The following is a 14647-nucleotide window of genomic DNA, read 5'->3' as shown; positions in this document are numbered from 1 at the left end:
TTTTTTACTTCTGCTTCAAGGGCTGACCTTTCCTCTTCTTACTTTCTTCTGGCCAACACATGGATCCTCTGCTGTCATCTGACAGTGCCTGCACATCTTCTGTTCTGTCTAATTTGCCACCAATATTTAGTTTTTCAATTTTTCAATATTCAATTTTTCAAGTCTTGCTGGTAGCGTATATGGGCAACTGTCTTAATAAACTCTACTCAGGAGTTTCAAGAACTAAAACATGGTCACACTGCGTGCAAACACAGTCAAATTAGTACCCAATATTTATCAATTAATATAATAGTTGCTTTAGCAACTAAAAGACACTGTGTGGAGTGCGCACATTGCACGGTGTCCTGTCTAATTTATCACCGATATTAATCATTTATTGTTGTGTGTTGTCCAAAAATGGATCACTAAAGGGCAACTTAATAGGAAAATAGTAACACATTTAAAGAATTTATTTAAAATGTTTGTTTAAAAAATGTATATATATATTTACATTGAAAAAAAGCTCTAAAATAAATCAATTAGATAAAAATGAGAAAAAAATCATATATATATATATATATATATATCCGTGTGTGTGCAAAACTGTGAAGAAATGTTTAGTGTTTTTATTTGTTTGATTTTTTATTTTTAAGTTGTATCCATACATATTAATGTCTCACATATTCGAGTATGCTTTCTAATGAGGGCCTTGCTTGTCCTATAAAAAAACCAATACACAATGTATGTGGTAACACTAATAGAGAAAGAGAAACATTATTGTTGAACAGAAATTGCTGGGTTTTCTTTTTTAAACTTCAAAACAGCCCTGATCCAGACTAACAAACTGTAGGACTGTTAATCGATGACGGAGTTAGTCGGACAAGTCACAGGAAAAGATTAAGGCTCGACCAATCGAGCTGAAGCGACCGAGCAGTCATGGCAGCTGCCTGTTCAGCGTGCTTGCGGCGGCTCCGAACATTAACTACTCAGCTCTCTGTGCTCTCCATACGGAGCATTAATATAAATGTCCGCTTGTACTCGTCTGATGACCCCAAATCCGAAGTCAGCTTCAACTCAGAGGAAGATGATCTTCAAGAAATACGAAGGTAGAGGCCAATAAGCACCTAATTCGGCTATATTTATCCCTCTAAAGAGACCTGATGATTATTATTGTTATTGTGTGTTTGTTTGTGGTAAGATAATGTGTAATGGTAAAGCCCTTGTGAAGCCTAGAGTTGTATGGAAATGGATTAAAGGTGGGGTTGCTTACGCTTCTTTTCCAAGCTTGTCTAATACTTGGATTACATTCAGGCATATATTTTATGTAAGTAAAGAAAAATGCTTGCGCACATTAACCCCTTTAATGCAGGACAGCAGCCGCTGACCTGGCACTGAAGAGGTTAACCCTTGCCTGCAGCCTCTGGCTATGGCGCACCTGCATCCAGTTCCGTAATGCCTAACAAACTATCCCAATTCCTAATATTAACTCCTTCAGTGCCGTGGCTGGCTGCTGTCCCACTCTTCTCCTGCTGCATGACAGTAGCATGTGGGAGAGGAGCGCAGTGACATATTACCAGCCCGACCCAGCATGGAGGCATTGGCAGAGGCTGCGGGCGCACGTTAACCCCTACAGAGCTGGGCTTGCGGCTCTCCCACACTTCTCCCCCACTTCTCCCCCACTTGGTGCCTTCATGCAGCGGGAGAAGCTCTGGACAGCTGCTAGTCCAGCACTAGAATTGCTAATGTGTGCAAATAAATATTATATGTGTGTATTTAATGAGCTTGTGATGGTGCGCTGCTGTGCTTGTGTTGAGTAGTGTGCAAATATTTTATTTTATTCACATAAAATGTGTGTGCGTGCATGTGATGACCTTGCGTACAGGTGTGCAGAAACAAATTTTTTACTTATATAAAATATGTAAGTGTATCCCCTTCCTCAACCCCACTGTGAACAGTAAGCATAAGTATTTTCATGGCTTGGACCCTTTTGTGCTTATTACCTGTTAGTAAGTTTGCTGGTTTGTATGTTTCTGTATTCAGAACGCTGAAAAGACAGCAAAAAGCAATTAAGTTTGAACGTATGAAAAGGGAAATGGAGCCTCGCGGACCACTGGAAAGGACCCTCACCTGGAACGCAATTGAACAGATAAGGTATAATTTTATTTTTACATGTTACAACTATGAGTGTATTAACACTGCTTTTATGTAAAGAAAATATTGCCTTTCTCTATTTAGAGACATACACGCACGCTATACAGAACCGCACTGGCATTAAGAATTGATGTAACGCCTGAATATCGGTGTATTGAATGATAGATATATAATATATATCACACACACAGGGTTCAGGTTGGTGTGGATTGGGCAGGAGAGATTAGACATAGGAAGGAGAGGGGTTTGTGAGCAGGTATCATTATAAAAAGTAGAGCTTCACTGACTTTAGACCTTTTTGTTTAAATCTGCCAGTAGAATTCTTTTCTTGTTCTTTTTACTTTGTTTAAGATTAAGATCAGTGCTTGCAGGGTGTCCGTGTGCGCTGGCATCAGTGTGGTACTTAGCTGTGTGAGGTACGGCTAATTCAGGTGGCACTCGCACAAGTGGTAGTTACTTGCCATGGGCTGGGTCACTCGTGAGTGTGCCCCCTATGCAGGGGATATTACCCCAGTGTTATGCTATGTCAATAATACTCATAGGGACCCCATCAAGTCACAGAGGATCACATCAGTTTGAGCTAAGAAGTGTGATAAGGTGCTTGTCGTTTTAAAGCTTAGCCTTTCATGGATGTGACATACAGAAGGATTCCGATGTCAATGAAGAGATAAAATTTTTTAAGAATATCTATTCCCAGAACAAATTCGTATGGGAAAACCAAGCCTGCATTAGATTATTGTGCTGCTTTGGTTGCGGTTGATAACGTAATGTTGGGTATTAATTCAGTTGAGTATATATATCAGGGAAGTGATGGGTGTGCAATGCCCTGGATATCCATCGTGTAATTCTCACTCATATCTAACTTTTGTTTTAATTTTAGTGTAAGGTATGTTAAGTCTTGTAAACAAAATCTGACAAATTATTAAAAGTATCATTCATGTTGTAAGATATGTATGTGATGAGGTTTATATTGGTATCATTTTTTTATTTCTCTAGGTATCTGAAACAAGAGTTTCCTGAGGAGTGGACTGTACCTCAATTGGCTGAAGGGTTTAATGTCAGCCCTGATGTCATCAGAAGAGTGTTGAGATCAAAATTTTCTGTGCCTGAAAAGCGTAAAGTTAAACAAGACTTGAAAGTTTCTAAACTTTTAGGATATGTCTCTCAAACCCCTAAGAAGGGTGCATTACAGCTGGCTCCTGGTGCAAAATACCCAACACAGCAGGTTCTGCCATCTGGGGTCAATGAAGAGCAAGCGGCGCTACGTCTTATTCCTCCCGCAGAAAAAATACAATCTAATGCTCTGACCGTGAGAATAAAGGATGCGCTTACGCATGGAAACAAAGGGAACATGCAACCCTCCACACAGATGGCCCAAGACAATATGCCTGGAGTCGTCCCAGTCCAGTCTCAAACTCAGGTAACTTTAAATGAAGATTCAGGAGCTGACCCAGCACCATCTTTTGAGGGGGAACAGGGAATGCTTGATGAAGAATGGGACGGCGAAGTGTTAAACGATGCTGAGTTGGAAGAGTTAGCAAAAAGTGGTGTTAAAAATCAGATGCAAGTCATACAGAAAGGAAAGGAGTTTTTTGATGGTGATGGCAATTTTCTTTATAGGATCTGACCACTAAATGGGAATAGGGCATCTCATAGTAAATTGGATGATTCCCATCCTTTGAATTGACTTTTTTTTAACCTTCTGTAATACAGGAACACAGGTCTAGTACTATGAATGCATTTCCTTTACAGCAAATGCTTTTTACTTCCCATGTCACAGCAGGCAACTGTGGGGATTAGATTGCCGAGTACATTGGTTAATGCCTACACGGGAAACGGCCCTTGGGAAACCCATCAAGTAAAAAATGCATACAAGGCTGCCTGCCTAGATCAGGAAACTAAGCTGGTGTCTAGCGTATGGAGTTGGAAGACAGTGAATGGCCTCATACTGTTTTCGTTTTTTATTACTCAACCCGAGTGCCGGGTCCGGTTATTTGGCTTCCATATATGCGGAGACTCGCTGGCTTCATGCAAGCATTACATATTACGTGGGTTTTAGAGTACTGTGCTCTAGTGTCTACTTAAACAGTCTTAAAAATAAAAATTATGTAGAAAAACCCCCCCACAGCCTTATGCTATTTATATGCACGGGCATTTTGTGAAGAATATTTGTATTATAAATGCATTTATTTGCTTACTGTGGTAAGATTCAGATGGCAAGTTCAATATTACAGACACATGTATGGAATATAACGTTGAGTGTACATACATACATATATATATGTGTGTGTGTGTATTGGAAGTGTAAGACACACACCCCACTATAAATGAACAATGGTCCCCTTCTCCATGCCTAACAGTTGACTGAGGAATAGCAAGAAGTCATTTGATTGGCGATTTTAAGTTTAAATATTGAGCTGATTAGAGTGGGGAAGCAGAAGTATCTAATATGCGATTGGCCACAAAGAGTTTACAAGGTTTTAAATATGATATACGATAATAGATTTCTTTTTTGGCATTGATAAATGGCGGTGTTTTACCTTTTTAATATAATAAAAGAAAATAAAGATAATACAACAGGCAGTCATGAAAAAATAATTGTTTATATTTAGGAATTCAGTTTTGACAAACATGATAAACATCATAAACAAAAATACTCTGTTTGCTTCAGAGCAATTTGTGATAAGAGATGCAAATATATTCACTTTCAAACACTGTTAATTGTTGAAAACGCAACAAAAGTATCCTCAAAAAGGCAAAGACCATTCTAGTCTATGTTACGATATCTATACAAACGTATGTACTTGGAATGCATCTTGGAACCGTAGTAACATTTTAGGACATTAAGTGAAGTGTAAGTTAGTGAAAATATAATAAAGTGTAAATTTAAAAAGGGACATGAGTGGATTTCCCATTGGGGAGTCTAGGTTTATACGCTTTTATTGCGTTTCACCCATAGAGGCCAGGTCTCATGATAATACTGTCTGGTTTGAGTATAAAACAAAATCTTCTTCCGTTTCATCTTGATGATTTATTTGGTGATTTCTGACTAAGAAGGGGTCTCCCTTGATCTCCAGTTTCTAGCAATTGAGATTTTAATAGCAGATATTAATATTAATTGCTAGATACAGTGAGGCTGGAGTATATAATCTATCTCAGATAGCTATGTAAAAATAATCATAGTTTTTTGTCTTATTTTGCTCACGCTTTCACATTCCCACCATACACAATGACTGACAATGCTGTGAACTGGATGAACTGGTGCCCTGCCAGCTCATGGTAGATAGGCTGCTGCTCTTCGTAAGTCATATATTGTGGCACAAGCCTAGCACAGCATTAACTCACAGTCACTGTTATAGGCAGGGGCGGGCGGGCTGGCCTCACGGGGCGCTCCAAAATTCCACAAAGAGGGTCGGTTTAACTTGTATTATACCGCCCTGTGGGCCACTTGTGGAGGCAGGGGTCATCGTGGGGTCACGTAGCACAATGTTACATGAACCACACCACAATAATATTGCGTGCCTCACACAAGCTGTTAAGGTCTCTGGGTAAGGATGCCAGGTGGGAAGTGCAAGGGAGTAATGTGTGATAGGTGTGATGGGAATGAGCTATAAAGTACAGTTGGGTGAGGTGTTTTGTGTAAAGGGAGTGATATGTTTTTGGTAATATTGTTAAGGTGAGTGTGTGTATTATAGTATGTGTATATATTATATATGTATACACACACACTATATTAGCTACCTGGTAGGGAGTCAAGGGGACAGGGTGACACACCGCTTTACCTGTCCCGTGGGTCAACCCACCCCTTGTCACTCACTAGTAATGTACAGTGCTACAGAATGATGGTTATTATAAAATAACATAAATCTGATACACACATCTTCCACAAAAAAAGCATTGAAGGGCTTAACGTCACATGTACCCACAAGTTACAAGGCGTATGGAAGCAGGTGAGGGCAGCTGTAGGCTGCAGGCACACGATGACCTAGCACTGAAGGGGTTAATACAAGTCCACAGCCGTTTGCAGACTTCATTCATCTGGTTACCGGGAGCGGGGGCTGCGGACACTCGTTAATCACTTCAGCGCCTCCGTGTGTTCTTATGATAGCCTCACATTCTCGTCTCCCTAATAGCGCGGGACGCCAGTATAACGCTCACTGCTCTGTATGAGAATCTGCAGGGGACACCGAGGGAGATGCTATTAGACATGTTTAGCAACGCGCCTCAACGTTCACATCCCGTGCATTAATGAATAATGAATACGCTAAAAATAGCTGCTCAAAACTGAAAGAAAGTCCTAGTTCTCGCCCTCTGACACCGCTTTCATCTCCGGACCCGCTTTGCCGGCAGCTTCCTGAACCATATGATCATTGCATGTGGTCACGTGACGTGTGACGTCACTAGAGAGCCCTCTGCGGGGTCGGAAGCAGGCTGTGCCGGTGCCGTTTGTTGAGGCGGATGGCAATGATCGCAGACGTCGCTCTCATTCTGGAAGCCACTGACTTTGCCGCTGAGAAGCACAGACAGCAGCGGAGAAAAGATGTCGACAAAACGCCTTATATTAACCACCCAATAGGTAACAGCCCACGTTAACCCAGTCGGTGCCGAGCCAGCAGCTGCCTTGCGCTTCACTCCCCACCAGCATGAAAGGATAAGAGGGAATGGTTGTAGCCGGTGACACGTGACTGTGACCCAGACCTGAGCGAAGAGGCTTGTTTCTTGCTGTCTTATGACCGTGTGCATTCTCTATCTGAAAGGGTTATTGAAGTGGCTGCAGGAAGCTGTCACCTGCAGGCAGGCCAGCCAGAGATCACTCTTTCCCTTTTTGATTACTATTAATAGCATTATGTATTTTTGTTTCGGTTATCACACTTTTACCCTGATTTATATTGTTTTATAGGTGTTGCTAGAATATTATCTCGGGAAGCTGGGATCACAGATACAGCCGTACTGCAGGTAAGCACTGATCACTATTGGGTTAGAAGGATTTCAGTGTGAAAGCTCGCTTTATCGCTGTCGCTTTCCCTTTCCATGAAAAAATATATTTGCTATATATATACCACAAAAAATCAGATCCAATCCAAAATGACACCATGGGTCCAATTCTGATTGGGAGCCAACAAATTTTTTACTGCATGTGCAAACGTAGTAAATAACAAAATCCAGACTTTAACAAAAATAAAGTTCTGTTTTTTACAGTTTTTTCCGTATAAGCTTGTGTTACAATTGTGTGTAGTGTTTGTGTTTTAGTGCATTGTATCAGACTGTGAATGTTAATGTAGAGAGCATCTAGCAGTTTCTATATAAGAGGCAGTAAATTGTTCACCCTGGCTCGGACACGATCAAGAAGCAAATTGTTGAAAAAGACTGATTTCTTCTCTCTATGTGGTTGCGCAGGCAGCGTTGCTTCATGACACAGTTGAAGATACAGACACAACTTTCTTGGAGATAGAAGAGAGGTTTGGTCTGGAGGTCCGACGAATAGTCGAGGAGGTGACAGATGATAAGACGCTACCCAAGATGGAGAGGAAACGTCAGCAGATTGAGCACGCGCCGCACTGTAGCTACAAAGCCAAGCTGGTGAAGTTGGCTGACAAGTTATACAACCTGAGAGACCTAAACCGCAGCACTCCAGAAGGTACACACCCAGAAGCGATACAGCGCCATCCTGAATTACTGTCCTGCCCACTGATTGGCTAAACTGTCCATCAGTGACAGGCTCGTACTCCCATTGATTTCACTGGGAGTATTTTCTACCGCTGATTAACAGCTTAAGCAGCTAATTAGTGCCAAGAAATTTTGGATCATGGCGAAAGAAAGACGATTTTTGCAGTACGGTGACAAGTTCTATGTCACATGTTATTTTTTCCCCCTTCTGGAAGAATGCATATGCAAGCGCTCACAGAGTACTTTAATATGCATTTCTCTATTTTCTATGTTTCAGGGACTGTCCCTGGTAAGATATATTGTTTATTCATATGTATTGTGAATAACAACCAGTGTCGTTATTTTGCAGGCTGGACAAAGGAACGGGTGCAGGAATATTTCCAGTGGGCATCAGAAGTGGTAAAGGGCCTTCGAGGGACAAATGCCGTTCTGGAGAAAAGTCTGCACCAGCTGTTCATGGATAGGGGAATTGCAGTAGACACTGTGTAGATTGTGACCATGAATATATTTGATACTTAAAGGTGCTGTGAATTAGGGATTTTCAACCAGCTCGATAACATGTTCCAGTGCTGGCTCTGTTAAAGCATGTAGTGTGTGGCTGAAAGCTTGTGGGTTACACAGACTCACCTTCACTTTTTAATGAAAAACTCAACTACGTTTTTTGATGTTAAATATTTTTTTGTATGATGAATGCATTCATTGCAATTTAATTTGGGGATGTTTAGTCCTTTACCCAACTGGAATGGATGACCATGTCTCAATCGGGCTTTCCAATAATATGGATGCCTCTGCCTTGGGATGCCTAGAATTATATATTGGGGTACTAATAACACAAAAGTTTGATATGGGAATACTTTGTGTTAAAGTAAGCTTCTCCTGCAAACTAGAGCAGATTTGCCTGCATCATTCATGGATTGAAACGTTGGGGGAAACGTTCACTAGGTTCGCCCATTTATAATAAATTGTAAAATCGGTGAGATTAAACGCATTTCCTGAATACACTTCATGTAAAAGTAGTGCTTCAGACTGACACACCGGTGAGATCAGGAATAGCTTTTCAGAATGGCATTCTGTTGGTTATTTACCGAAATAAGTAACTGGTTTGGTTATTAAATACTTCTTTTTTTGTAAAGTTTTAACCACTACTTTGAAAACGACTTCAAATGACCACTTGGTGCAGTAATTGCATAATAGATCTAATATCTACTTGAATCAAATCTGTGGTTTCAATCCTGTGTTTAAAGATTTTTTTAGCTTGGGGTTAGTCAACTCTCTAGTGATTTATTTCACTGCAACTCGCACACGCGATGGAAATTCCAGTTTATCAGCCAGCGAGTCAAAGACATCATGGATTTAGGCACAAATATTATTTCACAGAGTAGTGATGTTATTTTTTTGATGTAAATGAACAAATATGTATTTATTTTCTACATATGGAGAGAACTAGAATATTTTAGTTAAATATATTTTATCACCAAAGAGTGTTGTTTGTATCCATGATCCTCGCAATGTTCCTGATATAGGTCACCAAATGTGTGTTTTGTGTCTGGAACCTTTCTCAGGAAATATTTTGTTGAATAAATGTGATATGAAATGGACCCTTGGTTTATGTGTTTTATTGATTGTTGCTTGAAGCTCATAATCCCTGGATATAAATAAATATCATTGGAAACTGTGTTTTGTGGTGTATGTAAACAATTATTAAAATAATTACTTATGTAGCCCATTTCAGCTCATATAGCATTCTTGTAGGTAGCTTAACAAACAGCGTACACTGATGCCTAGACAGTCTAACCCTATATACGAAATAAACACAATGTAACACTACATACTGATATCCATGCTAATGCTATACAGTCACACACACAACACCATACACACAAATGCTACCACCACACTCATACATACATTCACACTATCCACCAAAATACACTAACATATACCCATTACATTTATTTATAAAGCGCCGGCCGATTCCGCAGCACCGTTAGAACAAAGTATAAATTGACTCTTAACACTGTAATTATATACAAAACATAGTAAGTGGACAGCTGACCATTTCAGGGATTTTTATGACATAGCTAATGTTTTAGGCAATAATATGTAGGTGGTCCCCCCTTTGCAGCTATAACAGCCTCCACTCTTCTGGGAAGGGTTCTGGGAAGATTCTGGAGAGTTTCTGTGGGAATTTTGCCCATTCATCCAGTGGCGGAGCTATGAGGTGGGGCACTGATGTTGAATGAGAAGGCCTGGCTCACATTTTATTCCAAAGGTGTTCGATGGGATTGACATCAGGGCTCTGTGCGGCTGGTCAAGCTCTTGCACGCAAAACTCATCCAACATGTCTTCATGGACCTTACTTTGTGCGCTGGGACACAGTCATGCTGGAAAAGGACCTTCCCCAAACTGTTCCCACAAGGTGGGAAGCATTGCATTGTCCAAGCTGGCCAGGCACTGGAGGGGTTAATGTTTTCCCACAGCCCCTACTGCAAGTGGACAGAGATTAGAAACAGCAAGCAGGGGGGGCGGAGCCAGCGCCGAGGCAAGATGGCTGCTTGAGACCGCAGCTCCGTTTACCGTCACGGAACTTATTACGCTTTTTACTTACTAACCGCGAGATGGGGAAATCTAACCGCTCCGTGGGCACTCCGAAACCCCCGGGCGCGCAGGAGAAGCCCTTGGCTCCCTCGGTTCGGCCTTTTTTCCGAGGTTCGCGCGACTCAGAGGCACGCGGCCATGCTCCCAAGATGGCGTCTTCCCCTTCCAGTCGGGCTAGTGAGTGCTCGGACGACGCATTTATTGATCAGGACTGTGCGTCCCAGGACCATCCTGCGGCACCTTCCTCATGGCAAGAGGCATTGAAGAATCTACCGACTAAGGCTGACTTGGTCGCAGTGATTGATACCGCGCTGGACCAGGCCTTGCAGGGTGTGAGGGCTGACCTCGTCTCCATTAAGCAGGATGTCCAGCATATTGGCGACCGGGTAGCTGCGCTGGAGGAGGATCAGGTGAAAACATGCGAGACGGTGGACACCTTATCCGCTATGTCACGCGATCAATCGGACCTTTGCAAATCTCTACAGCGCCAGCTAGAAGATTTAGACAACCGGGGCCGACGCAACAACCTTCGAGTAAGGGGCATACCTGAATCGGTTGTGGCTGCTGATATTCGCACAACATTGCAATCCATTTTTAACCAATTACTGCACCAGCCAAGTGACACAGTCATTCAGTTTGACAGAGCCCACAGAGCGCTTCGCCCGAAGGGTCCTCCATCTGCACCACCACGGGACGTGGTCTGCTGTTTTCACGACTATTCAGTGAAGGAGGCTGTCCTGAAGGCTTGCCGCCAAGCTGGAGATGTGATCTACGAGGGTGAGCAACTCTCTATCTTTCAGGATTTATCCCCGATAACCCTACAAAAACGACGGGCTCTTAAGCCCATAACGGCGGCATTGCGGGACGCAAATATCCCGTATCAATGGGGCTTCCCGTTTGTCCTAATAGCTCGCAAGGATCAAGAGGTTTTCACACTTCGCCAACATGGTGATCTGGAATCTTTCCTCGTTCACCTCGACCTACCTGGGATCTCTGTCCCGAATTGGGAACTTTCGTTACCGACTACGAAACCGCTCGTGGAACCAGCCAGGACGTGGTCGACGCCGAAGCATCGTAGGAAGAGGATTCGTCATGCAGCTGCCACAGCGGAGCAGACCGGCTGAAGTTATGGAGCGACGGGCTTTCTTTTCTACTTTTTGTTCCTTCTTTGGATTCTCGGGCACCATTTGCCCTGCACTGTGACTTATTTCTACTTTATTGTTTGCTGCCTTTGGACTTCTCACCAGTGTGGACGGTGTTTTACTCACCTTTCTTACCGTTCCCGGGACTCCTGCGTCGCATTGCTAAGGTGTTTTGGGTCGACTGAGCCGGTACATGGTGGTAGTTAATTTACTATTTTTCCTTTGTTGTGTATCTTTCGCGTGATATGCCTCCGATCTCACAGTGATTGTACTGTTTTGCATCCTTACACCGACACTGCGATTTTGTTTATTTTTTTTTTTTTTTTTTTTTTTTATTTTTTTTTTTTTTTTTTTTTTTTTTTTTTTGTTTTTTTACGTTACCACACACATTGCGCCCATGGCGCGGTCTCTTTCTATAATTTCATGTTGCACTTGGCTCTCCCTTCAGTAGGGATTGTGCTCTACTCACCTTGGGCCTTACTCCCAGATTTCCGGATCCATGTAGGTGAGGTGCCTCGGGCCGATTGAGTTGGGCATTTTGGTAGTCAGTTTTTCTTTTGTTTTCGTTAAAGTGTTTTTTGCCTCCAATCGATCGGCGTGTGTCATGTACTGCACCGTCATCATCGTTTTTTTTTTTTTTTTTTTTTTTTTTTTTTTTTTTTTTTTTTTTTTTTTTTTTTATTTATTTTCATATATACACATAGCCGCCCGTGCTGCGGTCTTTTATATACTTGTATGTTACCTAGACCCCACGCGGTCCACATATTGCTCATTTTTTTTTTTTTTTGTGTGTTCCGTAGACGGGGACGTGATTCCCCCTGTTTTCTTTTCTTTGGTGTTTGAACCATATAGGTTCCTTGTCCTACTTGCCTCCCCTGGCGTCCCCCCTCAGAGCCATCCTGTCCTGTAGTGGATAGTGATAATGGGGCCTGCTTGCAGTCCCCCTGCTCAACCTCCTATTCGATATTTTGTCATCATCCGGGATGACATCCCTTTTTCGTTGCACATAATCCATCCGTTATACACTATGTGCTGGTTTTTGTTATGGTTTGTTGTTTATTTTATGTGTCCCAGGGGGTCAGTGGTCCTGCAGTTCGGCGTGCTGTGTTCTCGTCTGCCGCCAAATGTCCAGTGATACTCTTAAATTGGTCTCTTTAAATATAAGAGGCCTTAATAAACCCCAGCAACGCTCTAAACTTCTTGCGTTTTTACATGCTTCTAAGTCACAAGTGGCCTTCGTGCAGGAAACTCATTATACTGCCGATAGGGAATTCCCACTCTTAAATAGACACTTCACACAATCGTTTCTCTCTAGCTCTCATTCCTCTAAGACAAAAGGGGTTGTTATCCTCTTACATAAGTCGATTCGCTTTCAACTATTGGAGACATGGAAGGATGTCGAGGGCCGCGCTATTTTTGTTAAGGGTTATGTGGGTTCCCAAAAAATCACTCTAGCTAATATATACGCACCCAACAGCAACCACGTTCGTTTTTTCATTTCTATCCTAAATAGGTTGGCCGACTTCCAGGAGGGTATCACCATTTTAGGCGGCGATTTTAATATGGTTTTTGACCCTAGGGTCGATACTTCTTCGGGGAGTTCTCACATTCCCTTCTCCGCGATACGGAAAGTACTTAAATATTTGAAACTGAACCAATTAATGGACGCATGGAGAACTCTTCATCCAGATGTGAGGGACTATACATATTTTTCACCTAGTCACTGTAGATATTCTCGTATTGACACCTTTTTCATCTCCCATTTCCACTTGTCGGTCCTGCATTCGGCTAGAATAGGGATTACTTCTCTTAGCGACCATGCCCCTGTCTTTTTGACTCTCAAGCTAACTGATATTCCTAAAACCAACTGGCACTGGAGACTGAATGAAAATTTGCTGAGTAATCCTCATCATATTACCCAATTGTCGTCCCATATCACTCGCTACTTTGAGGATAATATTACACCTGATGTCCCCATCCCGGTAGTTTGGGAGGCTCATAAAGCTGTTATTCGGGGTCACCTTATTAAGTTGGGTGCATCTATTAAGCGAATGAATTTGGCTACTATCCTAGAGCTTACGAAACAGATAGCTCGCTTAGAGTCCAGACATAAATTAACCTTACTCCCCTCCCTTCAACTTGAACTTACAGCCCTTCGGGCTCGTTTGGCTTCCCTTCTTGACACTAGGACGAAGCGCAACTTTTTGCTGGTGCGGCGACAATTTTATGAGTTTGGTGATAAGCCGGGCAGGCTTTTGGCGAGGGCTTTGAGAGCAAAACGGGCACAGGCGTTCATTGCTCGCATTAGGGATCATACCAATCGGCTTCATTTCCACTCAGACAAGATAGCTGAATGCTTTAGGCAGTATTATATGTCCTTATACAATTTGCCTCGCCCGGGGGCACCCCACTCTGACTTGGATGCAGCTTCCGCTGACTACCTATCAGCATTTATTACCCGAGTTTTACCGTCTGACGCTAGGGAGCTCTTGGATAGCCCCATTTCCCTGGCCGAGGTTGCTGCAGCTGTTAAAAATTCCCCTGCGGGCAAAAGCCCTGGCCCGGATGGCTTTACGATCCTTTATTATAAAAAATGCCTTCCCGTCCTAGGCCCACAGTTGGTTACTTACTTCAATGCTATTGCCCAGGGCTCTAAATTTGACCCACACTCGTTAACCGCTCATATCGTGGTTCTTCCTAAGCCCGATAAGAATCTTGACTTGTGTAGCAGTTTCCGCCCCATATCCCTGATCAATGTTGATTTGAAATTGTTTTCCAAAATCTTAGCAAATCGCCTCCAACCTTTCCTCCCCTTTCTCATTCACTCTGATCAGGTGGGGTTTGTCCCCGGGCGGGAGGCAAGGGACAACACCATCAAAGTCATCAACATTATCTCCCATGCGCACAAATTCAAACTCCCGATGGTCCTTGCCTCCATGGACGCTGAGAAGGCATTTGACCGCGTAACCTGGTCCTTCTTGTTTAGGGTATTAGATAAAATTGGCATTGGCAAGGCTTTCTTGTCGTGTATTAAAGCTTTGTATGATGCCCCGACTGCGCGAGTGGCCCTCAACGGGATATTGTCTGCCAAGTTTACCCTTTCGAATGGC

The 14647-nt window shown here is 42.6% G+C and overlaps 2 protein-coding genes across 3 annotated transcripts; both read left to right on the top strand.

Moving 5' to 3' along the window:
* Nucleotides 1-906: 906 nt before the first annotated feature.
* NGRN (neugrin, neurite outgrowth associated) lies at nucleotides 907-3862 on the top strand. The gene is made up of 3 exons (XM_053464186.1): nucleotides 907-1085; nucleotides 2020-2130; nucleotides 3127-3862. Exons 1-3 carry the CDS (start codon nucleotides 916-918, stop codon nucleotides 3755-3757), a joined length of 912 nt encoding a protein of 303 aa, XP_053320161.1. The 5' UTR covers nucleotides 907-915; the 3' UTR covers nucleotides 3758-3862.
* A 2663-nt stretch (nucleotides 3863-6525) lies between these two features.
* HDDC3 (HD domain containing 3) lies at nucleotides 6526-8376 on the top strand. 2 transcript variants are annotated; one of them, XM_053464731.1, is made up of 4 exons: nucleotides 6526-6706; nucleotides 7031-7086; nucleotides 7528-7663; nucleotides 8147-8376. In XM_053464731.1, the coding sequence occupies exons 1-4, from the start codon at nucleotides 6589-6591 to the stop codon at nucleotides 8284-8286; spliced, it is 450 nt and encodes a 149-aa protein (XP_053320706.1). In that variant the 5' UTR covers nucleotides 6526-6588; the 3' UTR covers nucleotides 8287-8376. The 2 variants fall into 2 exon arrangements, with proteins under 2 accessions (XP_053320706.1, XP_053320705.1); XM_053464730.1 differs by having other exon boundaries at nucleotides 7528-7768.
* The last annotated feature ends 6271 nt before the right edge of the window (nucleotides 8377-14647 follow it).

Source organism: Spea bombifrons, chromosome 4 (genome assembly GCF_027358695.1).
Source record: "Spea bombifrons isolate aSpeBom1 chromosome 4, aSpeBom1.2.pri, whole genome shotgun sequence".
Classification (NCBI taxonomy): domain Eukaryota; kingdom Metazoa; phylum Chordata; class Amphibia; order Anura; family Pelobatidae; genus Spea; species Spea bombifrons.
Note: the sequence above shows the minus strand (reverse complement) of the source record. Positions and strands in the feature narration are given on the sequence as shown.

Coding starts and splice junctions, on each gene's coding strand:
- NGRN (XM_053464186.1), top strand. CDS start 916: ATGGCAGCTGCCTGTTCAGCGTGCTTGCGGCGGCTCCGAACATTAACT. Junction 1,086..2,019: donor GATCTTCAAGAAATACGAAG/GTAGAGGCCAAT, acceptor TTCTGTATTCAG/AACGCTGAAAAGACAGCAAA. Junction 2,131..3,126: donor AACGCAATTGAACAGATAAG/GTATAATTTTAT, acceptor TTATTTCTCTAG/GTATCTGAAACAAGAGTTTC.
- HDDC3 (XM_053464730.1), top strand. CDS start 6,589: ATGGCAATGATCGCAGACGTCGCTCTCATTCTGGAAGCCACTGACTTT. Junction 6,707..7,030: donor TTATATTAACCACCCAATAG/GTAACAGCCCAC, acceptor ATTGTTTTATAG/GTGTTGCTAGAATATTATCT. Junction 7,769..8,146: donor AAACCGCAGCACTCCAGAAG/GTACACACCCAG, acceptor GTTATTTTGCAG/GCTGGACAAAGGAACGGGTG.